The sequence below is a fragment of the Vidua chalybeata genome, chromosome 13 (assembly GCF_026979565.1).
Source record: "Vidua chalybeata isolate OUT-0048 chromosome 13, bVidCha1 merged haplotype, whole genome shotgun sequence".
In the NCBI taxonomy this organism is placed as follows: Eukaryota; Metazoa; Chordata; class Aves; order Passeriformes; family Viduidae; genus Vidua; species Vidua chalybeata.
The window spans coordinates 20,311,433-20,337,207 of record NC_071542.1 but is presented as its reverse complement, the minus strand read 5'-3'; the positions used below and the strand labels follow the sequence as shown (position 1 = coordinate 20,337,207).

Here is a 25,775-nt window from a genome sequence, read left to right as displayed (position 1 = left end):
CTAGATAGCTCTGCCATTCTGAGCAGGTCGGGGTTTCCTGCCTGCCCCATCTGGAGAGTTGTGCCAGGCTCAGTGATGTGCTGAACCAGGGCTGTGCCAGGCTCAGGGATGTGCTGAACCAGGGCTGTGCCAGGCTCAGTGATGTGTTGAACCAGGGCTGTGCCAGGCTCAGTGATGTGCTGAACCAGGGCTGTGCCAGGCTCAGGGATGTGCTGAACCAGGGCTGTGCCAGGCTCAGGGATGTGCTGAACCAGGGCTGTGCCAGGCTCAGTGATGTGTTGAACCAGGGCTGTGCCAGGCTCAGTGATGTGCTGAACCAGGTTTGTGCCAGGCTCAGGGATGTGCTGGGTGCTGAACCAGAGTCAGGGATGTGCTGGGTGCTAAACCAGGGCTGTGCCAGGCTCAGGGATGTGCTGGGTGCTGAACCAGGGCTGTGCCAGGCTCAGGGATGTGCTGGGTGCTGAACCAGGGCTGTGCCAGGCTCAGGGATGTGCTGGGTGCTGAACCAGGGCTGTGCCAGAGTCAGGGATGTGCTGGGTGCTGTACCAGAGTCAGGGATGTGCTGGGTGCTGTGCCAGGCTCAGTGATATGCTGGGTGCTGTACCCCTGGGTGTGCTGGGTGCTGAACCCATGGATGTGCTGGGTGCTGTACCCCTGGGTGTGCTGGGTGCTGGGTGCTGTACCCCTGGATGTGCTGGGTGCTGAACCCCTGGGTGTGCTGGGTGCTGTACCCCTGGGTGTGCTGGGTGCTGTACCCCTGGGTGTGCTGGGTGCTGTACCCCTGGATGTGCTGGGTGCTGGGTGCTGTACCCATGGATATGCTGGGTGCTGTACCCATGGATGTGCTGGGTGCTGAACCCCTGGGTGTGCTGGGTGCTGTACCCCTGGGTGTGCTGGGTGCTGTACCCCTGGGTGTGCTGGGTGCTGGGTGCTGTACCCCTGGGTGTGCTGGGTGCTGTACCCCTGGGTGTGATGGGTGCTGTACCCCTGGGTGTGCTGGGTGCTGTACCCCTGGGTGTGCTGGGTGCTGGGTGCTGTACCCCTGGGTGTGCTGGGTGCTGTACCCATGGATGTGCTGGGTGCTGGGTGCTGAACCCATGGCCAGATTCCATGGTTTGTTCCCCTGGCAGCGTTGTGCTCTCCCTGAGCGCCACCAGCCTCACATCGCTCTTCCCATTCGGGAGCTGCAGCTTTATCCCCTTTCCTCAGTGAGGGATCCCTGCTTTTTCCCTTTGCAGCTTTCCATGTGGTACCCATGAAGATGAGGCTGAGGACACGGAAAGCTTCCCAGCAGTCCAACCAGCTCCACACGCAGCGGGCGCTGCGGGCCAAGCGGAAACACTCGGAGGTGGAGGAGCCCTTACCCGGCGGCGGGGGAAAGCCACCCAAAAATGAGACAGGCCTCTTGTCTTCGATCAAAAAGTTCATTAAAGGAAGCACACCCAAGGTACGCCGCCTGCAGGCCCCTGCTTTGCTTTCAAGTGGGTCATAATCAGCTCAAGTTTGATTGAAAACCAGTTCTGTTAAGAATTAATCGTGTGGTGGAAGCAAAACGTAAAGAGTTGGAAGGCAACAAGTGCCTGTGAGTTGTGTCAGGTAAAGCAGACTTTGAAACCTTCAGGAGTCAATTGTAGGTGTATTTAACAGTCCAATAAATCACAGGCTTTATTGCCTGGTGTTTCTTTGTGAAAATGTCAAATAAATTCAGTACATTCTTAATTTCTATTTCAAGGATCCCTTGGATCCAGATTAAAGGAATTACCACTACTAACAACTCAGAAAAGCCAGTCTGCAAGCATTAATTTCTTGACTATTTCTGGCAATTTTATTCAAAATTGCTTAGGAGTCATTTAATCAATGGAGGTCAAACCTCACAAATCCAAGTGCCATGGAATTGATGCAGTTGCTCAGGGATTCCTGCAGTGAGCACTTCCCTGCTTGGAGCATCACACGCAGATCTTGGTGGGGAAAACCATGAAATCTCATGTCTTGGTGCAGCTAGAAAGCTGAGCTTTACTCATCTGCACATGTGAACCCCTGTTGCATGTGCTGCATGGACATTTGAGGGTGAAAAATATATATATACAAACACATACATATATATTAAAAATATATTTAAAAAAAAATATATATATAAAGTTTGATAGGCTGATTGTAACCTTGCAATTACTTCAAAAACTGGCTTTTTTTCTCTAGATGGAGGCCAGTTAAAACCCCCACATCATCCATCCCGGCCGTTCAGATACTGCCATTATGTAACTGCAGATTCGAAAGAAGAGTATCCAGGAAGTCAGAACTAATTTACAATGTATCCCAGATCAGCTCTGTGATAAATAAAAATCTGATAAAATTTCAACATTTTATCGACTTGACGTAGGTGTTTTGGGGGAAAAGGGTAAGAAACCTGCCATAAGCGTGTGCCTGCACATACAGCCATGCACAGAAGATGTGCAAAACTGTTTGATTCTGTCTCATTCCCATGAGTGCTGCAGTCACTTATTCCCAGGTAAGGAGAATCCTTGGATTTTTCACAGCTCAGTTTTGCCCTGTACTGATACGGATTGTCACACTGGATATTGTTGGGCAGTTCACCTCCTGTGTATTTAGCAGGCAGAGAAATCAAGTTTCAGGTAATTTTAGTTGCTTTGTCTCTGCATTTCCCAGCCTCTGCAGCACTGGAATATTTACAGATTGGCTGTAAAGACAATTCTTCTGCTACAGCAGCTCCATGTAGAGTTTTCATTCCCCATACTTTGACTTAGTTTAAGCTGATGTAAAATCCCAGCTGGCCAGACTCTTGTTGCACGTTCTGCACCTGGAAGTGGAGCAGTAAAGGGATCTTTGGCGAGCTTTCTCCAGGAGATGACACTCTCTGCTCTGTTCCACGGAAAAAGGCCCTGCTCAGCACGTTTGTGTTTTCCCTCTTTTCTGTTTTAAGGAAGAAAGAGAAAATCCCCCCAAGAGGAGTCGGATTGAGCGGGATATCGATAACAACTTGATCACCTCCACCCCCCAGACAGGAGAGAAGCCCAACAAACAGCTCTCGCGCGTGCGGCGGAAAAGTCAGCTGAATGGAGGTTGGTAAATGCCCGCTTGCCCTGCTCTGCCATCTCTGCCATCTCCCAGCCCTGCACTCCTCCAGGCCGTGCTGCAGCACCAGAGGTTGCTGGGCTCTGCCTGGCTTCAGGGCTGATCACAGCAAAACAGGATTTCCAGGGGCGTGGGCAACACTTCCATCCCCCCCAGACACTTCCACTGTGTCTCTGTGAGAACAGTTTGGATCAGCAGCAGCTACTTTGGAACTAATTTAACTTCTTTTTGTTTGTTTGTTTTTAATTATTATTCTGAAAGTCCTATAATAATTTGATTTAGCTCTTCTCCCGTTTTCTCACAAATAAAAGGGAAACATGACCTCCCAACTCCTGACCTCTGTGGAAGTAAGCAGGTGTCCTTAGATGCTGAGAGCACTTGTCAAACACAGGCAGGTTTCTGTCAGAGTTGTGAGATGGGGATTTGAGTTGAGATGGCCCTTGTTAGGTGTCAGCTCTGGAACGTGGGTGTTCATTTAATTCTGTCCTGTGTGATAGCAGCCAGCGATCCTTTCCCTTCTGAGCTGTGCCTGTGCCTCTGTGTGTGTGTGGAGAGGAGCAATCGCTGGGCTCTGGAGCAGCAGGAGGCTCAGCCAGGGAGCTGTGACCCTTTCTCGTGCCTCCCTCTAGTGGAGTCCTGGCACTGGCAGCTCCGGGGCTGCCTCCACCAAATCACTGCCAGGGTTTACACCTGTGCTCTTTGTGTGAGCAGGGGCTGCTGCCCCATCTGGAGAGAAGCTTCTGAGGGTGCTCAGAATGGACATTTTGGGTTTGTGCTGGTAGAAAGTTGCAGACTCTCATGGACCCAGCTGAGCCATGAACAAGAGTACAGCCCTAGAGAGCAAATGCTGATCATAACGGAGCAGAGGCACCTGAAACCCGGCTGACTGGTGTTAAAACTCATATTTTTTCTCTTCCAGAAGCTGGAAGTTATGAGATGACGAACCAACACGTAAAGCAAAATGGAAAATTGGAAGATAACCCCACCACAGGCAGTCCCCCACGAACAACGTTACTGGGAACCATATTTTCTCCTGTTTTCAATTTTTTTTCACCAGCAAATAAAAATGGTGAGTATTATTCAAAAAGCAATTAGTTTAAAGCTGAGAGTGTACGAAATAGCTGCTTTGAGTGACGGTGCACTTTTCATGATGGTTTACAAACCAAGAGTTGCTGCTGCCAGGTAAAAGGCTCCTTCATTCTTGGATGGGTTGATGGTTAATGAAAGAAGCTTACAAGCATTAGAGCATTTCTTTCATAGCTGTATTTAGTGGTGCACCTTTCAGTAAAAAAAAAAAAAGGGGGAAGGAAAAAACAAAGGGATTACATTCCTTGTGCCAGACATGCTTTAAAGTCATTGCCATGGTCTGCGGTTTGGTTCTTACTTGTGTGCCATGAATCCGTGCAGATAGCTGCAGGTATTCTGAGGCTCGGTGTGTTGAGGTTGCTGAGGAGTGTGAGCCCTGTGGCGGGGGCTCGGCCTGAGGGTGAGGCTGTTTGGAAATGTCCCTCAGGAACGTCGGGCTCCGACTCCCCGGGCCAGGCCGTGGAGGCTGAGGAGATCGTGAAGCAGCTGGACATGGAGCAGGTGGACGAGATCACCACGAGCACGGGCACCTCCACCAACGGCGCCGCCTTCCCCGCGCCCGGCGCGCAGGGCAGGGCCGTCAACAACGGCCTGGGGGACCCCGAGGAGCCGGGGGACCGCGACCTGCCCCCGCTCACCGGTAAGGGACGGGCCAGGGAGGGGGGATCTGGGGGACAGCACCTTGGCAGGGACTCCTGTCCCACCTTTGGGTAAGGGACGGGCCAGGGAGGGGGGATCCTGGGGGGACAGCTCCTGGCAGGGACTCCTGTCCCACCTTTGGGTAAGGGACGGGCCAGGGAGGGGGGATCCTGGGGGGACAGCATCTCAGCAGGGACTCCTGTCCCACCTTTGGGTAAGGGACGGGCCAGGGAGGGGGGATCCTGGGGGGACAGCATCTCAGCAGGGACTCCTGTCCCACCTTTGGGTAAGGGACAGCACAGGGACTGTGCCATGGACAGGGAAAAGCTGATCCTGGGGGGACAGCTCCTCAGCAGGGACTCCTGTCCCACCTTTGGGTAAGGGATGGGACAGGGACCATGCCATGGGACAGGGAGGGCTGATCCTGGAGGGACAGCATCTCAGCAGGGACTCCTGTCCCACCTTTGGGTAAGGGATGGGACAGGGACCATGCCATGGGACAGGGAGGGCTGATCCTGGAGGGACAGCATCTCAGCAGGGACTCCTGTCCCACCTTCCCTTGGGTAAGGGACAGGACAGGGACTGTGCCATGGGGACAGGGAAGGGCTGATCCCAGGGAATCCAGCACCTTGGCAGGGACTCTGACTCCACCTTCCCTTGGGATGTGCCAGCGATGTTAATACTGGTTTTTATGGTTGGTAGGCAAATCTGGTTTAGGCACCAAAGACACAATTTTTGGCAGGACTTAGCTATTGCTAGTGTAACTCAGGTGGCCTCATAACTCTTCTTCCCATGGAAGCAGAGATTCCAGAGGAAAGGAATTACTGTTAACACTGAACTTGCACACTCTGCACTTGCTGATCTCCAAAGAGAAGTTGGCTACATTTTGATGTCTTGTATTAGAACAACATGGCAAATGAGAAACACCCAGATCCTCCATTCGTTTTCCATATTTTCTTCAGAAGACAACATCTTTTTTTTTTTGACAAAAATGCAGCCTCTGTGTGCATGGGCAGCATCAAATCCTGAAGTAAACCCTCCCCAGACCTCCAGGCTCTGGTAGATGAGCAGCTTTGCAGCAGGGGGTGAATGTGACCTCTGAGCAGGGGAGCTGGGGCTGGAGGGAGGCTTTGCCACTGTTTTCCTCCCTCGTGTCTCGAGTGCAAATTGTCACTTTAAAGAACTGCACTAATAAGACCAGCTCTTGTGGTTTTTTGTTTTATTTTTTGTTTTGGTCATTTTCGTTGAATTTCAGCACCAGTATCTCCAGACAGTGGCTACTCATCAGCTCATGCAGAAGCCACCTATGAAGAGGACTGGGAAGTCTTTGATCCGTAAGTGCCAGTGGAAACAGTAAATTAATCATTTGGGGTGTTGAATTAAGATGCTTCTATTTAAATTGGATCATTTTCATGTTACAATAATGAACTCCAAAAGCTCTGAGCTTAAAAAAAAAAATTGTGTATACTCATGTGGGGTTTATTTCAGTTTAAAATCCTTACTTCTTGTGCCTTAAATATTTCAAATATTAAGTTGGGCTACAACATTGCAGTTCAGTAATGTACATTTTTACAGCAAAATCTCTATTCTTTTCAGATACTATTTCATCAAACATGTCCCCCCACTAACAGAAGAGCAGCTGAACAGGAAGCCAGCTCTCCCACTGAAAACCAGAAGCACACCAGAGTTCTCATTAGTTCTAGACTTGGTAAATATCTTTATAAACACAAACCAGAGCAGGGGGATGGAGCATTTCCCTTATTTTGTTCATTGTGGAAATCAGTTATGCTTGCTTTAGACAAAGACTGTTGAATGTTGCATAATTTTAGTTAAAAATAGTTGAAAAAGAATTAATTGTGGTAGGAATAGAATGTGAGCTGCGTTTGTCAAATACTTGCATCCTGCTTTTTTAAAAAAAGAAAAGCATTACAGTTTTACCATCTCAAACATTTATCTGTCCCCATAAAGCTTCCCTAAATCCATGGTGGGAAAAAATGAGGGGGAATAAATAGGAAAATTCAGTTATGAGTGTCTTTCATCAAGATTGATGAAAATTTAAACTTTTACTTTTTAGAACATTCTTAAAGGGCACAAATCCACTTTTTGAAATACTCTTGTAAGATATATTAGTCTTTATGATGATTTGTTTCAGTGTCTCTCTTTTGAAAGTTGTTTTAGACCCTGATAATGGTGGTGTGATTTTTTGAGCAGCATCAGTTGGGCCATCCCTGTGATCATAGGAATGGGTGGATTATCCACACTGAAAGATACAGGCTGGAACTGAATGAGAGAAGAGCCTACAAAATAAAATATCTCCTTGTAACTAAACCCCCAGCACACAGCTTTAGAGAAAATTTTTAAAAATTACAAGAATAACAGAGTGTTTAATTCATCCTAAGAATCTTCTTCAATCTTGACAGCACTTGCACAAAAGTGCAGTTTCCATTCTAAATAAACCTGCTTTAAAATGAACATAAAATGCAGAAAACAACTTTTGTTTTCTACATTGTTTTTTCACACTCTTTTCTTTTTTTCATGTAACTTTTTCTCTAGGATGAAACATTAGTGCACTGTAGTCTAAACGAATTAGAAGATGCTGCACTCACTTTTCCAGTTCTTTTTCAAGATGTCATTTACCAGGTAAACAGAGAAACACCAGCTTTTTGATTTTGTTTTGTGGGAATCCTTGCTGTGTGTAGTTCTTCTCAGCTTGTTTGAAGAGGGAGAAGCAGCAGCCTGGCATTTTGCACCTGTCTGGTGATAAACTGCAGGTGTCAGATCTGGCAGGAAAATGTTGTATTCACTGAAGTTGTGACTCCACAATTCCTTACAGGGAATGGTTTCTCTGTGTGTGCAGTTCTGTGCAGGTGGTGGTTGAGTTTATGGAAATATAGAAACAGCTGAAGCCTTTTTTAAAATCACTCTGGCATCCCCAGGCTCAGGTAGTTGTTGGTGGTTATTAAGAACAGGATTTATTTCTTGTATCCAGGGCTTGAACTGGTGCTGCCCTGCTGGAGAGAGCCGAGTCAGGGTGTTTGATCAAAACGACCAGTTTCATCTTTAACGTAGAGATTTGTCCAACTTCTGTATTTTAGTCTTTTTTTTCCTAATTCCATCCGATTTCCCAGCAGAATGTTAAGGCTGATGTCAGTGTGTTACTGCTCCCTCTGAGCTGCTCAGGCTGGGAGCTGCTGGAGCATCCCTGGGGTGCTGTTACCCAGGAAGCTGATCCCTGCTGTCTGTGTGTGTGGGGTGCTGACCCTGTGTGCGGGGTGGGGGGCTGCAGGCAGGCTGTGCTGCTGCAGTGCCCGTGCTGCTGAAGCCCCTCTGTGTGTGGTGCTGACCCTGTGGGAGGGTGCAGGTGCCCGTGCTGCTGAAGCCCCTCTGTGTGTGGTGCTGACCCTGTAGGAGGGTGCAGTGCCCGTGCTGGTGCCCATGCTGGTGCAGTGCCCTGTGGCTGAAGCCCCTCTGTGTGTGGTGCTGACCCTGTGTGCAGGGTGGGAGGGTGCAGTGCCCATGCTGGTGCCCATGCTGCTGCAGTGCCCGTGCTGCTGAAGCCCCTCCGTGTGTGGTGCTGACCTGGTGGGAGGATGGAGGCTGGCTGAGTTGCTGAAGCCCCTCTCTTTGTGTTGCTGACCTGGTGGGAGGGTGCAGGTACCTGTGCTGCTGCAGTGCCCCTGTTGCTGAAGCCCCTCTGTGTGTGGTGCTGGTGGGAGGGTGCAGTGTCTGTGCTGATGCAGGTGCCCATGCTGGTGCAGTGCCCCTGTGGCTGAAGCCCCTCTGTGTGTGGTGCTGACCTGGTGGGAGAATGGAGGCTGGCTGTGTGGCTGAAGCCCCTCTGTGTGTGGTGCTGCCCCTGTGGGAGGGTGCAGTGCCCGTGCTGGTGCCCATGCTGGTGCAGTGCCCTGTGGCTGAAGCCCCTCTGTGTGTGGTGCTGACCCTGTAGGAGGGTGCAGTGCCCGTGCTGGTGCCCATGCTGGTGCAGTGCCCATGCTGGTGCAGTGCCCTGTGGCTGAAGCCCCTCTGTGTGTGGTGCTGACCCTGTGTGCCCTGGTGGGAGGCTGCAGTGCCCATGCTGGTGCAGTGCCCTGTGGCTGAAGCCCCTCTCTGTGCAGGTGTACGTCCGGCTAAGGCCGTTCTTCCGAGAGTTCCTGGAGCGCATGTCTCAGATCTACGAGGTAAAGCTGCCAGACTCCCCTCCTCCCTTCTTCACTTGTCAGCTGTCAGACCCTTATTCCTCACACTAAACACCAATTTAGCAGATTGAACCCTTTCCTAACTCAAAACAACTAAAAAAAGGTTTTAAAAACTTTTATTCTATTCTCAATCTCATATAAAAAGTAAAATAATACAAATGTTATAATTCACACCATTACAGTCAAAACCCAACTATTTCCTAATTACAATACACTATAAGCATTTCTTAACCTATCAACTTTACCCGCACCATACTATAAATACCTTAAAACCAATCATCTAAAATTACCCCTCATAAATCTTGCTACAACACATCTTTCATAATTCTATTTCTCAAAAAGATTGAATCTTATTTACAAAACCGCCTTTTAAAACTTATTTCTAATTCCATTTCTCTCTGAACAATATCTATCCTATTCCATAACATTTCTAAGTCAACATTTCTTATCTCAAGGTTTGCATACAAATACACACTATAAGAACCTTCTATCAAAGTTTAAAAATGTTCTACAAAATAATTTCCCACAACCACCTTTGAATTTCATTTTTAAATTGTATCCACTTCCTCGTACCTCCAGTGGTGACTTTTTCCCCTCCAATCCCCAGATCATTCTGTTTACTGCTTCTAAGAAGGTGTATGCAGACAAGTTGTTGAACATCCTGGACCCCAAAAAGCAGCTGGTCAGGTAAAACCAGAACAATGTCGTGAGCAAACTGAGTCCTGTGCCTGCCCACTCACTGCAGTGTCTCCCTGACTGATCCCTTGGGGGTTTGCCTGGGCTAAGAGAGGGAGAAAAATGGACTGAAGTGATGGAATTGGTGCCTTGTGATAAAATAACCCCAGACCAAAACCCCTGTTCAGTCTCTGTTAGGTTGGCTCATGGGAAATGACCTCTTGGGGATCAAAAATGTGCTCTGGAATACACACTGCAAAGAAAGGAAATTAAATGAGTTCCTGATTACTTTAAAACTTAATAACTTGAGTTATTTATTATAAATTGTGACTTGTATAGCTTTTACAATCAGCATGCTTTTAACTCTCATTCAATCACAAAATCATTTGCCTGTTGGTTTTGTATTGGAGCTGGTTTGGTTTTTCATTTCTCAGTACTGAGCTTTGTTGGGAAGTGTTTGGCTTTTCCAGTTCCTTAGGGCAGAAGGAAATTCCAGGGGCGAGATTCCATCACTCTCACCTGGCAGGGGACTGTACCTGGCAGTGCTGGACACAAACTGGTTCTGCTCAGGGCTTTCCCCTGTGTGGGGTGTCCAGGCCAGGGAAGCCCTCCCTGGTGGTGCCACCCCAGAGGATGGTGCCCAGGAGGGCACTGGCACTCCAGAGCACCCTGTGGGGCTGTGTCCACGTGCCACACCTGCCTCCAGACCCCTGCACAGCGTGCAGGGCTGTGATGCTCCTGGCCCGGGGCAGAGCCAGTGGCACAAGCAGCGGGCAGGGGCTGGCAGCCTGCAGAGCTGTGCCCTGCTGCCTGCCTTTGTCTGGGGCTGCTGTGGCTGGGCTGACTGGGCCCAGCTCTGCCAGCAGCCCCAGGTGCCTGTCAGGCCCCACACGTGTGACTCACACTCTATATATAAATGCAGCAGCTCGTTTCCCTCCATGGCAACGTGGGGAGCTCGGCTCCTGCCTGGAATTAGGCACACTCTGAGCACTCCATTTAAACACCCAGGCAGCCTGGAAGGGGCTGCTCTGCACTGGGGCTGGGCAGCACCACATCTGCCTGCTTCACAATTCATGGTTCTGTGGATATGCCAGGGAATAATGGGAGTTTTATTCCTGCTGGGTTTTCAGTCGGAGTCCTTTTAGTCAATCCATCCATTCCTTCTGTCATGAATTACACAGGGGCAGGCTGATGGTGAAGGAAGGAGCTGATGGGATGTTCTGGCCCTAATGGGAAAGGAAGGAGCTGACGGGATGTTCTGGCTCCGAGGCTTTTTTTTTTTTTTTTTTTTGAGGTGTAATAACTGAAATAGGTTAATTGCCAGCAGAGGTGTAACAGGAAAGGAAACATTCCTCGTGACACTTTGTGTTCTGGCATGAGGTGGCACAGGGAGGCCCCGTTCCGTGAGGGCTGGGACAGAAAAAAGGGATAATAAACCCCAATAAACTGGCTCTGTGCAGCACCTGGGGCTTGCAGATCCTTGGGGTGTTTGGGGTCCCTTTGTTGGCCTGTCTGGGAAAGAAGAGCCTGAATAAGTGCAAACCCCCACCCCAGAAGTGGGTTAGTGCAAAATCACCTGAACTGGGCATTTTACCCATAAAAAGCTCTAAAGAGAACAGAAAAAGGGCACAATTCTCTAGCAGGAGATGGGAAGAGAAAAAAACTGGATATTGCTTGGCAGAGCTGCGTGCTCCAGGTGCAGTGTGGATGCTGTCCTTGGTCTCAGTGTTTTCCTTTAACGACAGGCATCGACTCTTCCGTGAGCATTGTGTGTGTGTACAAGGGAACTACATCAAGGATTTAAACATCCTGGGCAGAGACCTCTCCAAAACCATCATCATCGACAATTCACCGCAAGCCTTTGCTTACCAGGTGAGGGGCTGGGGCAGGGGACACCTCAGGGGGGCAGAACTTCCTTGGGGGGGGACAGGGAAATGTAAGTTCGGGGCTTTGTGTTGAAGCCTGCAAACCAAACTGTGGGAAAAACACTCAGGAATCTCTAACTTGGAAACATTCTCCCCCCAAATGCTATTTCACAAGTCTTATTTGTAGATAAATTAAATATAAATTGTGTGTTGATGATTTTTTTTTTTTCGTATTTTAACTTCAGCTTTCCAATGGAATTCCTATAGAAAGCTGGTTCATGGATAAAAATGATAATGAACTCCTAAAGTTGATTCCATTTCTGGAGAAACTAGTAGAGCTGGTAAGTGTTTGCTTTTCCCAGAACTGCCAGTGAGTTCCTTTAATATTTTCACCTGTTGTTAAGGGTTTCTGAGTCACTGAGCTTGAGGCTGGTGAAGGTCCAGGGACGTGTTCACACAGCACAAGGGGGCTTGTCTCTGCTGAACAGGCAGGGCTGTGGGATTGTGACATCAGTCGTAAGGAAACTGGGACCCTCTGAGCATTTTTGATGCCACGGGGCCCGTGGCTGGCTGGGCTGCGTGTCTCTGTTCCTGACAGGCCAATAAATCCTCCTGGGCTGTTGTGGATGCTAGGCAGTTATTTCTGTAGGTCTCTGCAATGGCATAATCCCTGGTTGTGGTTCCTGTTTGTTCTCTTCAGAGAGGGGTGGTAGGCAAGGAGCCCTGCTGCAGAGGGCTCCTGGCTGTGTTTATTCTCCTAAACCTGCCCTTTCCCCCGCAGAACGAAGACGTCCGACCTCACATCAGAGACAGATTTCGCTTGCATGATTTGCTACCCCCCGATTAAAGCCTTTGCTCTCGCTGCCGAGGGGAGGAAATGCAGGACCCTGTTGGACTAATACAAAACATTGCCATTACTGTTGAAATTTTGCATTTTTGTACCCCGTCTTGCTTTTCTTATCTTTGGTGCCCAACAATGATCAAGGGTTACAGAAAGAGACTTTCTACACCTGAGGTTGCCGCCATCAGTACAATCCAGTACCCGCAGTAGGGAGGCTAGAACAGAAAAGTCTTTAGAACTAGTGCAACTCCAAGGAAATTTTTTATGTACAGGACATCTGCAGTTTATAAAGAAAATTCTGTTTCTGCCACCAGCAGTTTGACCTGTAGAAACACAGGATTTTATGATACAACAGAGATTGAAAACGGACTTGGATTTTCTCTCTGTTCGGTGCTCTAAGTGGGTTTGTAGCCACTTTTCTGTTACTTTTAAGATTCTCATTTCAACAGGAATGGCCAGTAAAAGTTGTTTTATTTTTCCTGTTAAGGTTTATAACCTTTTTACATTTTTGACCTGTATTAGATTAGAATTTCATTATGCATTCCTTTTAGTTGAGGCGCTTCATAGTTTTTCTGGAAATAGCCAAATTTTGTTAGTTTTTTATTAAACAGTTGGCTGGCCGTTTCCCTGCTTTGTCTGCCTGCATCCTGTATATTTGTTTAAAAATATTCTCTAGTTTTAGCCCACGTAAGTTTCATTTAGGAAGGGAAAAAAAAAAAAAAAAAAAAACCAACAAAAAAACCCTGCATTTATATTTTCTTTCTGTAATATTCTACTGTAGTCGAAACCTTTTCAAAAAAAAAAAAAAAAAAAAATCAAGAGACTGGCTAGATAAGACGAAGACAAGAATTACTAATATTGGGAATATCCTAAAGCATTGCGACGGCACGTCCTGCGGACAGAGCACACCTGGCAGTGGCACCACGATGGACAAGGAATACCTCACCCTCCGCTGTGCCCGGCCCGGGGCAGGGGCAGGGCAGGACGGGCGTGCTCACCTGGCAGGTGTGGCCAGGCTGCTCCTGCTGGCCCCGGGCAGGGCTCCTGTGACACTCCCGGGGCAGGGCTGCCCTGCCATCCCGCTGCTTCCCGGGGGAACAGCCCGGCCCTGGCTCCTAATGCAGCGCCCCGGAGGGGATGTTCTTCTAGCGCTGGGAGCCGCCTTTCCCGGAGGCTTTTTTGTGGAAGGTAGAACTTGTACGAGTTAGGAAGCTTTGCCTCTCGACTGCATTACCACGCCACAGGCTCGGACTGGTTTTGTGTAAAAGATGTCACAGAACGGCACTTTTTCTAAAGAGAAGTTTGCTATTTTGTATGCTTGATAAGAAAGTACAGTATTGGAAATTAAAGGTGGACAGCTGATAATTGAGAAGTATGTCAATTAATTTTTTATGTATATTACCTGTTTACTTGTACAATTTTATTGTACAAATTACATGCAGCTTCATTTTCAAATGAGTCCTTAAAATAAGGAAAATCTTTTTAGCAAAACATTTAATTTTTGTATTTTTGATTTTAAAAGGCATGAGTTATGTCAACTTTTTCCAGTGTATTAATGAAGATTTTAACTTTTCATCAGGTTGAGTGTTTTCTTACTATATTATCTGTTGTGTATGTAGCTAGCACATGGTGTCACTGAACTGTTAAAACTTAGCATGTAGAGCAAGCCTGTTTTGTGGAAAATCCTTATTCATTAAAAAACAAAATCATCATGGCAGATTTTCTGCAAAAAAAGTGAAAACATTTGCAATTCAGAATACTGATTTTTTTTGTATTTAAAGAAAGGTATTTTGCTTGCAGGAAAGAAATACTACAGATTCATTTTAATGAGAATCTTTTAAATGTATTTATCTTTAGGGCATCTGGGCATCTTTACGCTGTTTGTCTTATGTCTTTATTGAAATAAAATGTACAGAACATTACCTTTACATCTGCTTGGTGCAGCCGTGTCCCCTGGTGGAGAGATGGATGGATGGACTCCGGAGGGGGCAGCTTGTGTGCAGCTGCCCCTCGGTTTGCAGCCATTCCTCACTTGTTCCTCGCCGTGTAAATCTGAATCTGAGGGGTTTCAGCTCCCTGCTGAAGCTTTGCCTAACGGGGGATTCCTCCCGATTTCCTCCACCCCACAGAACTGCTGTGAAATTCACGGACCTGCCAGGAGGAGCCCAGCTTTAGCTCGTGGCCTTGTCCAGCTGTGCTGGGATGTTCACCTGTTCCAGTGACATCCTTATCCCCAGGTCCTCTGTGGCTCCAGCCATTCCAAAAGTGCTTCCAGAGCTGAGGAAACCAAAGGCATGTTGCACTTTCCAGCTGCGTGTGCGCTGTGCCCGTCAGATCCGCGAGGGAAACCCTAATGTAAACCAGGGGATGTAGTTCTGCATCGGTGCACAACGGGACTGACAGAGATTCTTAGTAAACACATTAAATATTCATATTTTCCTCTGCTGCAAGCCTGGTGTTTATCACTGAACTCTGCAGAGTGCTCCTGCCTCCTGCAAACCTCTCTGGTGTGGAGCAGGGTTTGCATCCGCAGGTTTTATTTCTGCCGTGTTCATCTCGAGGGGGAGTTCCCTGTTCCTGTGCCGAGCTCTGGGTCAGGTTGTGTCCCCAAAGCCGTGCCCGGGGCAGGCTGAGCCAGGTGTGAGTGTGGCCCGTGCCCCCCGAGCAGGGCACCGTGCAGCTGGATCACCGATTCCTTACGGAGCGTGGCTTTCTCCTTATGGAAAGCACCACGTCCTGTTTCCAAGGTTCTGAATGATTTCCTCTGTGGTCTGTGCTGGGCTGTGGTCACCTGTTTTCCGTGTCCCCGTGGATTCTGTTCCAGGCTGGAGCCCCTTGGTTCTGGCAGCTCCCTCGCACCTTGCAGCCCTTTGGTGGCAGTACCTGTTCAGGCCTTTGTTTTCCCGGGAATGGCCCTCGCCTCGGTGCTCCTGCTTCCCCCGCCTTGGATCCACCCCACCTGACGATTTCCATTGCTTTTGAATGTGGCAGGAAGCCCGAACGTGCCCGGACTGGATTGGGAATCTCCCAAACCACGCGTGCTGCCAGCGGAAGGCGTCAGCCAAGGGACGGAGGGGTTCGGGAAGAGCCCTGAAATGTGGAACCGACCCTGGGCGGGGACAAAAGCCCTGCACAGCATCGTCCCCTGCCCTGCCCTGGCCAACATCGCAGCTCCAGGGCCGGCCTGGGGCCGCTGGAAAGCCCCGGGGCAGGAGGGACCCGGGAGCGGAGGAGGAGGAGGAGGAGGAGGAGGAGGAGTTTTTGTTCTTGCAAAAATGTCATTGTACTGATGGGGCCGAACCTTGTTAAATGTGATGGGAAGAGAAGTCCTGTGCTATGGATTTCTGTTTCTTCTGCAATCATTTCTAGTCTACAGAAGCACAAAGATTTCATTAAATACTTATGCTCTGGATCCTGTTTTTTATGATTTTTAGCTGGTATCATCCTTCACTGAGCCTCAGTTTTCTGTAAGTCAAGACATTGCTCCTGTCAGTTTTCAGCCTTGAAGTGGAAGAAGTCGTGTCTGCGTTTTACTATTGAGGAAAAATTTAAATGTTCTGTGTAATTCCTTAGAATTCCAAATCACGTATCCCAGTATTAACGTATTCCAAATTGCTGCACAATTCCTGGTGATTTTGTGATTATCTGCACAGCACCCTGAGGCTGTGACTTGGTGAGGATATAACTTGTGACATTGTTTGATCCATAGGTATAGCTCTGTTATTATTTATATTGTCTGGACAATGGAGAAGAACAGGAAAAGGATGAGAATTTGGGAAGTCTCTATTTTTTCTTCGTGTTTTCCCTAGACACGTGCGTGTGATTTATACAGGCGTATACAGAGATCATTGATTTGGTTTACGAAAGACACGTTCTAAATGTATTATCTTCAGACAAAGTCTATCCTCCTTTTCCACTTCCCGGGATTCTCGCAGAAGCTGGGAGTGAAAAGCGAACAATTCCCGCGTTGCTCTGTTCCGTGCCGTAGGACACGGGGGGAAGGAGAGCCCGGGATAACCCGAGCGTGGCGTGGCCGAGCCGTGCCCGGCGCTGCCGGGATCGTGTCCGGAGCACGGCCGGGCTCGGCCGCGGTCCGTCCGCTCCGCTCCGCTCCCGGGCGGGGCCGGGGCGGCTCCCGCGGCTGCGGCCCCGCGATAGCGCCGGGCGGGCGCTGCCCCGGGACAGACCCGGACTGCGGGCGGGGGAGCGGGGTGCCGGGCCCGGGGCCGGTCCCGATCCCGGGCCGGGTCCCGATCCCGGGCCCAGGGCCGGTCCCGATCCGGGTTCGGGTCCCGATCCTGGTCCCGTTCCCGTTCCGGATCCCCTTCCCGGTCCCAATCCCGATCCCAATCCCGATTCCGTTCCCGTTCCCAGTCCCAATCCGGATGCCGCCCCGATCCCGTTCCCGATCCCGTTCCCGATCCCGATCCCGTTCCGGTCCCGATCCCGATCCCAATCCCGTTCCCGATCCTGATCCCGGTCCCGATCCCGGTCCCGGTTCTGTTCCCGGTCCTGTTCCCGTTCCGGATCCTATTCCCGATCCCGTTCCCGATCCTGTTCCCGATCTTAATCCCGTTCCCGATCCCGATCCCGATCCCGTTCCTGTTCACGATCCCGATCCCAATCCCGTTCCCGATCCCAATCCCGGTCCCGTTCCCGTTCCGGATCCTATTCCCGATCCCGTTCCCGGTCCCGGTCCCGTTCCCGTTCCCGTTCCGGATCCTATTCCCGATCCCGTTCCCGGTCCCGGTCCTGTTCCCGTTCCCGTTCCGGATCCTATTCCCGATCCCGTTCCCGGTCCCGGTCCTGTTCCCGTTCCGGATCCTATTCCCGATCCCGGTCCCGGTCCTGTTCCCGCTCCCGTTCCGGATCCTATTCCCGTTCCCGTTCCCGTTCCCGTTCCCGGTCCCGATCCCGGTCCGGCCCCGCCCCCGGCCCCGCCCCCTCTCCTTTCGTTCCCGCCCCGTTCGCGCGCCCCGCTCAGGCCCCGCCTCTCGGGGGCGGGCCCGGGGGCGGGGCCGGGTCAGTCCGCCGCCGTCCCGGCGTGCCCCGCGCGGCGCTGCCCGGCGGCCGCGGTCGGGGCAAGATGGCGGCGGAGGCGGCGGACTCGTGGGGTGGGTGCGGCGGGGCCGCGGGGCCCGGGGCCGGCGGGGGCCCCCCCGCGCCGCTCCGCGCCCCTCACCCGCGCTCCTCTCCCCACAGACGCCGACAGCTTCGAGGTGGTGGAGCCGGTGGCGAAGCGGCTGGTGCCGGGGGTGGCCGGGGACCGCTGGGCCGGCGAGGATGAGGAGGACGACGTGAAGGTGCGGCCGGGCGGGCCCCGCCGCGCGGCGGCTCCGGGGCCCGGGCTGGGGGCGGCGGGGGCGGGCGGGCCGCTGCCATATGGCGCCCGAGCGCGGGCCCCGCCGGGGCGGGGGCGAGGGGCCACGGCGGGCCGGGCGGCTTTGCGCGGCTCCGGGCCGGGCTCGGGGCTCGGCAGGCGGCGGGGCCGGGCCGGACACCCGGCGGCTCCGGCTCCGGGCGGCTCCGGCTCCCGGGGCTCCGGCTCCCGGCGGCTCCGGCTCCCGGGCTCCGGCTCCCGAGGGCTCCGGCTCCCGAGGGCTCCGGCTCCCGGCGGCTCCGGCTCCCGGGGGCTCTGGCTCCCGGCGGCTCCGCCCGCGCGGCAGCGGCCCCGGGCTCGGTCACGGTGCCAGGAGGAGCCGGCCCTGGCCGCTGCCGCTGCCCCGGGACGTGCGGGCCGGGAAGGGTCGGGCAGACGCTCCCGGAGCGGCACCTCCTGCTCTCTGCGGGATCCACCGGCTGCTTCCCAGGCTCCGGGCCGCTGTCCCCCCGCTGTCCCCCCGCTGTCCCCCCGCTGTCGGGCCGTGTGCGGTGCGCTGGTGAGGCGGGACGGGGTGAAGGACGGCGGTGCCGTGTTGGAGCTGACCAGGAGGGTCTGTGCCCTTCCAGCAGGACTTTTCCGCCTGATCTTCCTGCTTCTCCACTCGGCACGAGGCGGGATCGTGCCGGGGTGTCTGCACGGCAGCGGGATAAAACGTGTGGATGGTCACTGCTGGTGCTTCTGAAGGCAGAGCTCCCTCAAAGGCTGTTTGCTCCTGCTCGGCTCCCCCCGGCAGGCTGCTGGTGCCACAGAAACCTCCAGATTCATGTGGATTGTGCCACGGGGTGCCAGGGAGTGCACAAGGAGCACGCCAGATGGGTTTCAGGTTGGACAGGCTTTGGAGCAGCCTGCTCTAGTGGAAGGTGTCCCTGCCCGGGGCAGAGGGTGGAGCTGGGTGGTCTCTGAGGTCCCTTCAGACCCGAACCCGCCCGGGATTCTCTCAGTGGAATAAGGCAGCTACAAAAGATCTTTTTGTTTCCTCCAGCCCTGGGACATTGTAACACTGCGGGAGGACTCGGGGTTGGTTTTGAGGACACTGTTACCAGAATCTCTGAAAAGCACCAAGAGTTTTTCTTGGGGCTCAGGTGGAGTTCTTCCCATAGACAGTACAGGAAAAGTAGTTCATCTTTTAAAAACACAGAATCACAGAAATTTGGTAACTTTCCTTCTTAAACTCAGTAGTAGCCCCAGCCCAGTGTCCCAGGTGCCACATTAGAGCAGCAGGACAAGGACAGGTGTGTGCACAGCAGCTCCAGGCCCTGGGAAAGAGTGTGGACAGCGTGGAAGTGCCACAGGTGTGTGTGCTCGAGCCCTCTGTGACCGACAGGTGTGTGCAGACACCTGTGGCTCAGCCTGTGACATTTGCTTTTCCTCCTTCCTTGGAAAGTGAGCAGCATTCCTGCTGCATGGAATGTGCCCAGGAGAACTGGACCAGAGTGGTTCTCTTGCAGACACCTGAGGGGTCTCTGTCTGTTTAATAAAGGAACAAATATTCCCCACATGGAATCCCAGAATGGTTTGGGTTGGAAGGGACCTTAAATCCCATCCCAGGTGGCAGGGACACCTTCCCCTGCTCCAGGCCCTGTCCAGCCCAGCCTTGGACACTGCCAGGGATCCAGGGGCAGCCACAGCTGCCCTGGGAGTTCCATCCCTCCCAGGAAACAATCCCTTCCCAAAACCCCATCCATCCCTGCCCCCTGGCACTGGGAAGACATTTTACATCTTACATGTGGCAAGGATGCAGCTGCTTAACTGTTTCCAAGGGATTATGGCTTTAGTGCCAGAGCTGCATCTAGGGAGGATCCAGCAAAGAAAGGTGGTTTATTTTGGATTATTTCCCTTTGATTTGCTCTTCCTGCCAGACTCCCAGGGGCCCCTGCTCAGGCTCTGGATCCCTCCGGGCGAGGGCCCCCGTGGGGAAATCCCCACGTCAGGGGGATGACGTGGTCTGAAGTGGCAGCACAAACTTTCCTGGCCGTGGCTTTCCCAAGGCACCTCACACTGTGCACTGTGCTTTGTATCTGCAGATCTGTGTTTTGGAAGGGCTTTTGGTAATGAACTTGCAGTAACTGTTAATTTGGGAAACGTCAGCTTCCCGGGTTTAAAATTAGCACCTTTGGTAACAAAACTCCTCTCAGTGTTCCCCAGCACACGTTCCCCACAAGTCAGGCCTGCTGCCAGGGCATTTTCATCTCTTGACTCAGGGCTGGCACAGCCAGGGCAGGGCAGTGCCTGCTCCATCCCAGAGCTGGGCTGGAGCTGGGAGCCAGTGCCCAGTCCCAGCTGCTGGGAGGATGTTCCTGGCGTGCTGAAGGACACAGAAACACTGTTGAAATACTGGGCAGTGAATATGTTCTCTGAGAATTACTGTATCACTGCAAGGACACAGCACTGAGGCAGCTGGCTCTTCCTCCAAGAGAGCTCCCTGGGTTTATAAACCAGGCCTGGCTGGCAGGACTTGGATTTCCCTGGATTTATAAACCAGGCAAGGCTGGCAGGACTTGGAATTCCCTGGATTTATAAACCAGGCCTGGCTGGCAGGACTTGGAATTCCCTGGGTTTATAAACCAGGCCTGGCTGGCAGGACTTGGATTCCCTGGGTTTATAAACCAGGCAAGGCTGGCAGGACTTGGATTTCCCTGGATTTATAAACCAGGCCTGGCTGTCAGGACTTGGATTTCCCTGGGTTTGTAAACCAGGCCTGGCTGTCAGGACTTGGATTTCCCTGGGTTTGTAAACCAGGCCTGGCTGGCAGGACTTGGAATTCCCTGGGTTTATAAACCAAGGCTGGCAGGACTTGGATTTCTCTGGGTTTGTAAACCAGGCCTGGCTGTCAGGACTTGGATTTCCCTGGGTTTATAAACCAAGGCTGGCAGGATGGGTTTGGGGCACATCTCATGGCGTGGAGTCCTTGCCCACGTGCCCTCTGTGAAGTCTCCCAGATATCCCAGTGCCATGGGTGGATCCCTCCTGGCCAGGCTGCCCTTCCTCTGCAGTTTGCATCTGACTCCCAGCCTGGCCAGGCTGGGGCTGAGGCAGCTCCTCAGTGCTGAGTGGAGCTGTTTAAGCAGTGGGTGTAACAAACTTAATTAGATGTGAGCTAAAATAATGCTGCTCCAAATTCAAGTCAGCTCCGTGGAATGTGGAAGGGAAGCCGAGTCCCCTGCAGGTGCCAATTATCCAGGGTGAGCTGCTGGAGGGACTCGGTGTCTCCCTGCTTGGATCAGCACATCCTGGTGCAGCTTGGGGCCCTGCACCACTGCCTCTGCTGTAGCCTCCCAGAAAATCCCTGCAGCCACGGGGGAAGCTTTTCCCAGCCAGGAGAGGGGCCCTGGTGCTGTGGGACAGAAGAGCCTGTGCTGGCCTGACGTGGTTTCAGCTGGGCTGGGGGTTTCCAGTGGGCTGTGTGCACCCATCCCTCAGTGATGTTCAAAATACCAGAAATGAGAATGAAGTCCTGTTTGTGTCAGCGGTGTTTGACTGTTTGTGATCTGGCTGTTGTGGTTACTGACACAAGCTGGTTGTTTGACTAAAACCTGCCTTTTCCATGGGAAGAACTGGCCCCAACCAGCATGGACAGCTCCAAAAACCCCTGAGGTACAGCTCCCATGGCTCCCTCACTGTGATACCAGCTCTGTGGGTCTGTGGGCTTTGGAAGAGGTTACAGCTATCTGTAAAAGAATCTTCGCTGTTTTTCAGGATAACTGGGATGATGAGGAGGAAGAGGAGGAGGTGAAGGAGACAGAGGTAAAACAAGGTGAGGCTTTGAGATAACCCCTGGCTCTGTATCAGCATGGGAACAGGCACTGCTTGTGTCTGGGCTGTGTGAGGATCAAACCTGAGCGGGGCTGGGTTTAACAGAAGTGTCTCTAACTCTGTGCTCAGTCCCAGGAGCTGAGCTCGGTGGCTTCCAGTGCTTGTGTGGGGCAAAAAACATCATCAGACTTCTGAGAGCTGTGTTTGTTGTTCCACCCTTTACAGAACCGAAAGTTTCAGAAAAAAAGAAAATAGCAGAAAAAATCAAAGAAAAAGAAAAGCTACAGAAGAAAAAGCAAGAGGAGCTTAAAAAAAGGGTAACTCCTGATTTCTTCTGGGTTTGATTTGGTTTTTTGGAGGTTGAGCAAGATCTGAAAAGGTCTTGATTCATCTGATAAACCAAACTTAGGTGTTGTACATGATCCCGTGTGGGGCAGGGAGCTTTAATTCCTGTGTAGTGCAACCAGTGGCTGGATCAGTGTTATCCCAGTTCCTTTGTGTGCAGCACGTGATGGAACAGGCAGGAGTGGGAGGTTGGTGTTTCTTCCCATTGCTTGGGAAATGAACAATCTATTGAGACTGCAGGGAATGGGTTCCAGGTTTTCCACGTGCCTGAGTGGAGGCAGCAGTGGGTGAAGCAGGGTGATGTCTTTAACGTGCCACCTTCTCCCTGTGTGTTCCCCCTGCAGTTAGAGGCACCCGAGGAACAGAAGGAGCTCACACCAGAAGAACAGTTGGCAGACAAACTACGGCTAAAGAAGTTACAAGAGGAGTCAGACCTGGAGCTGGCAAAGGAAACCTTCGGTGAGTTAAAGCAGCAGGAAATAAATAAACCCCTGGGACCCTGCAAAGCATGAGCAGGGTTTGGCTGTCAGCACACTGAGTTGTGGCACTGAGAACAAAGAAGGAGCAAAGATGCTGATGCACAGCAGCATTCCTCAAACATGGAAGAGTTTCTTTAATTATAGTGGATGATTCAGCTCATTGCTCAGGGGAGGTTGTCACAGAGCTTGGGGGGTGTGCACAGCTGCAAAGAACCAGCTGAGTTCTGCACTCAGGAGGTCGAGGCAGGAATTGTTTATTTGAGGAAAAAGGGGCTTCCTGGTGCAGGTTGCCCAGAGAACAGGAATAGCTGGGTCAGATTACTGAGCTTGACTCAGCTTCAAAACTTGTTGGACAGACACTTTGGACAAGGGCGTGGAGTGACAGAACAAGAGGGAATGGCTTCCCACTGCCAGAGGGCAGGGATGGATGGGATATTGGGAAGGAATTGTTCTTGTGAGAGTGGGGAGGCCCTGGCACAGGGTGCCCAGAGAAGCTGTGACTGCCTCTGCATCCCTGCAAGTGCCCAAGATCAGGTTGGATGGACTTGGAGCAGCCTGGGATAGTGGAAGGTGTCCCTGCCCTGCCAGGGTGGCACTGGATGGGCTTTAACCCTTCCAACCCAGACCATTCAGGGATTCTATGAAATTCCTGAGTTTTGCAGCAAACTTCCTTCCTTCCTGTGAGGCCAGGGATGGGCCCTGGCTGTGGGGGCAGCGGAGCTCAGGGAGCCGGGTCCCCTTTTAGGGCTCACAGCTCACGTTCTCTCTAACACCCTGCCTGTCCCTGCAGGTGTAAATAGCACTTGTGGAATAGATGCCATGAATCCCTCTTCAAAAGATGACTTCACGGAATTTGGGAAGCTGCTCAAGGAGAAGATCACACAGTACGAGAAGTCGTTACATTACGCTGGCTTTTTGGAAGCGCTGCTCCGGGACGTCTGTATTTCCTGTAAGTGCAGGCAGCCCCAGCTCTGCTGCCAGAGCTGTGCTGCAGCTGAGGTGGAAAACGTGCTGTGATAGTGCTCACAGGGGATTGCTCTGTTAGTGTGTACTAAATGAGGCACTGACCTGATTCCATTCCACAAACTCCGCTAAGGATCCTCTCCCCGTGCAAAAGCTGCTCTTTCTGCACGCTGGTTAGAGACAGTTCTGCAAAAAGTGTGAATTTTTATGCTGATCTAAAACCTGCATGTTTTTCTTGAAGCCATTTCTGAAATAATAAGAATAGATTCTCTGAGGCAGGTAATTTGAGTACCTCATTTGGAGGGAAACTATTACAAAATCGAATTCATGTAATTGTGGAACTGCAGATTAACTGTTCTGGAATTCAGCATGTAACCATACAGAGATGAAGTAATTTAAACTCCTTTTCCCAATGCCCTGGTGGCTGGAGCAGTGGCTGGGATGGTTCCCTGTCCTGTACCCAGTTGTCCTTCAGTGAGGGGTAACTTGATCCCAGGAGGAGCTGGGTGCATCCATCATCCCAGCTGGCAGCTTCCATCTCAGGGATTGCAGAGCTCCTAACAGGAGGGACTCCCAGCCCCCTGCACCATTTATTGATAAACAGAATCATTTATTGGTAATCCAGTGCTCCTTTTGATACATTTGACTGTATTTTACTATCTCCATATTTTACTGTTCAAATGTCTCAGTAAGACTCTTGTGTTCACTAACTTTATTTGCAAGTTTTACCTTCTACAAGGCTCAGGCTTCCGAGGAACCAGCTGGAATTCTTGTTGGGATTGTAAGGACCAGAACCACCCACTCTGTGTTCTGCTGATTTAAATCAAGTAATTGCCCATAGTTACACTAATGCTTATTTCTAGTTTTAGAGACTGGGGATGTTACTTAACTGCCTTATAAGAACAACATTGATCAGGAATCTTTTTTTTTTTTTTCCTTTTTCTTCCCTGATGCAGTGGAGGTGGATGATTTGAAAAAGATCACAAACACTCTGACAGTATTATGCAGTGAAAAACAAAAACAAGAGAAGGTAAGATTGGGGCTGTTCCTCAGGGATCACGGCCCCTGCTTGAGGCTCCCCTGCATTTATTAGTTACTTGTTGAGAGTCCAGGGGAAATAGGATGAAAGGCAAAGGGGGGGCAGGGCTGTGTGCAGGGAGCTGGGGACACCTGGAACTGTCACAGCTTTCCTCGGAAAACGTGCGGGGTGGAAACCTTTGGCAGGGCCACGTTCAGTGCAGGGCCTGCGACTGCTCAGTGCCACTGGGCTGAGCCTGGCTGGGCTAACGACAGCTCTGGGCCTGCCCAGTAACCACCCTCGTCCTCTTGGCACAGAATAAAGCCAAAAAGAAGAAAAAAGGAGTTGTGCCTGGCGGGGGGCTGAAGGCAACGATGAAAGACGACCTGGCCGACTACGGCGGCTACGACGGCGAGTACGTACAAGACTTCGAAGACTTCATGTGACATTTATCTCCCTTCTGTTGTCTTTCTGTTGCCCGTAATCCCTTAAACATGTAGCACAACCTTTCTTCCTCTAAATTCTGCCAAATGCTACAATCAGAATTTGCAGTATCTGTGTGCTGGGGACTGGAGGCGCCGGGTCCGGGCGGAAGCTCCGGCCGGGGGTAGAATGGAAAAGGTCTGTAAATTGCAGTTAAAAACCCAAAATTCTGATAATGGGCACTGCTGCTATTCATAGCAACAGCCACTAAATCGAGAAGGAATTGGAACAAGGTGAAGGATTATAACCAGCACAGCTCCATGACATGGCCTTAACTGTCCCTGCTCCAGGGCCAGGGCTGAGCAAGAGCAGTTTGCAGCAAGGGCAGGGTGTGCACGTAGAGTTCCAGTCGCTTTGTCTTGAGTTAGAGCTTGAGGATTTCAGTATTCTGGGAAGGGAACTGCTAACTTCAGTGTGGAATACTGCACCTGGGAGCCTGTCCCCTGGGACAGCCACTGCTCCAGAGCCTGACACCTGAACAGCACCTGCTGGGGCAGAGCAAGGCAAAACCCACTTGTGTCTCAAGGATGAAGTTAATTTAGTTCCATTCATTTAAATTTCTACTAATGCAGCTGTCTGGGTTGGGTGTTCTTTAACAGTTAATTATGGGGTTAAGTGTAAAAGAAAAAACCAAGCCACATGACTTCTTTGGGGCTCTCCTGGGTTGTGGTGGGTCTCTCACGACTCGGCCGTTTTCTTTCATTAAAAACCAAACTTGCTTAGCAAACTGCAGCAGTTCCTACAGTTGGGCAAATTGTTATGTTAACAATTACAACATCTGCAATGTTTTATAAAGCAACTAATTTAATAAAAATCACTATTGAGGACTTCACCAGGCTGGCCTTGGAGCAGAGTTCTTTTTGGGCCCTGACAGGAAAAATACCTGAAGAGGGAGAATTGCAAAGCTGAGCTGTGCTGGGAGTGTGCCCATGGCCTGGGCCTGGAAAGGAATTTGTATT

The 25,775-nt window shown here is 51.3% G+C and overlaps 3 protein-coding genes across 5 annotated transcripts in view; all 3 read left to right on the top strand.

The window, feature by feature from the left end:
• The window catches only part of CTDSPL2 (CTD small phosphatase like 2), a 32,463-nt gene extending 16,190 nt beyond the window's left edge, over positions 1 to 16,273 (top strand). The window contains exons 2-13 of one of the 3 annotated variants that reach the window (XM_053954745.1): positions 1,239 to 1,447; positions 2,939 to 3,077; positions 4,010 to 4,159; positions 4,604 to 4,816; positions 6,071 to 6,149; positions 6,412 to 6,523; positions 7,369 to 7,455; positions 8,931 to 8,993; positions 9,619 to 9,698; positions 11,432 to 11,558; positions 11,797 to 11,892; positions 14,522 to 16,273. In XM_053954745.1, coding sequence (XP_053810720.1) covers positions 1,256 to 1,447; positions 2,939 to 3,077; positions 4,010 to 4,159; positions 4,604 to 4,816; positions 6,071 to 6,149; positions 6,412 to 6,523; positions 7,369 to 7,455; positions 8,931 to 8,993; positions 9,619 to 9,698; positions 11,432 to 11,558; positions 11,797 to 11,892; positions 14,522 to 14,614 — 1,431 coding nt within the window. In that variant the 5' untranslated portion in view covers positions 1,239 to 1,255 and the 3' untranslated portion in view covers positions 14,615 to 16,273. Of the gene's footprint in view, positions 1 to 1,238; positions 1,448 to 2,938; positions 3,078 to 4,009; positions 4,160 to 4,603; positions 4,817 to 6,070; positions 6,150 to 6,411; positions 6,524 to 7,368; positions 7,456 to 8,930; positions 8,994 to 9,618; positions 9,699 to 11,431; positions 11,559 to 11,796; positions 11,893 to 12,332; positions 14,321 to 14,521 lie in introns of those variants that run through there. The other 2 variants (XM_053954744.1, XM_053954746.1) reach the window with 2 other exon arrangements.
• Positions 16,274 to 16,837: 564 nt separating this feature from the next.
• Positions 16,838 to 17,350, top strand: LOC128794786 (protein TsetseEP-like; the record flags this gene model as incomplete). Its single annotated transcript, XM_053954990.1, has 2 exons — positions 16,838 to 17,303; positions 17,346 to 17,350. Coding segments are annotated over 2 exons (471 nt in total), but the record flags the coding sequence as incomplete, so codon positions are not given.
• An 80-nt stretch (positions 17,351 to 17,430) lies between these two features.
• EIF3J (eukaryotic translation initiation factor 3 subunit J) lies at positions 17,431 to 25,648 on the top strand. The gene is made up of 8 exons (XM_053955266.1): positions 17,431 to 17,506; positions 17,595 to 17,695; positions 21,472 to 21,529; positions 21,754 to 21,845; positions 22,218 to 22,332; positions 23,143 to 23,301; positions 24,272 to 24,345; positions 24,651 to 25,648. The coding sequence occupies exons 1-8, from the start codon at positions 17,479 to 17,481 to the stop codon at positions 24,777 to 24,779; spliced, it is 756 nt and encodes a 251-aa protein (XP_053811241.1). The 5' UTR covers positions 17,431 to 17,478; the 3' UTR covers positions 24,780 to 25,648.
• The last annotated feature ends 127 nt before the right edge of the window (positions 25,649 to 25,775 follow it).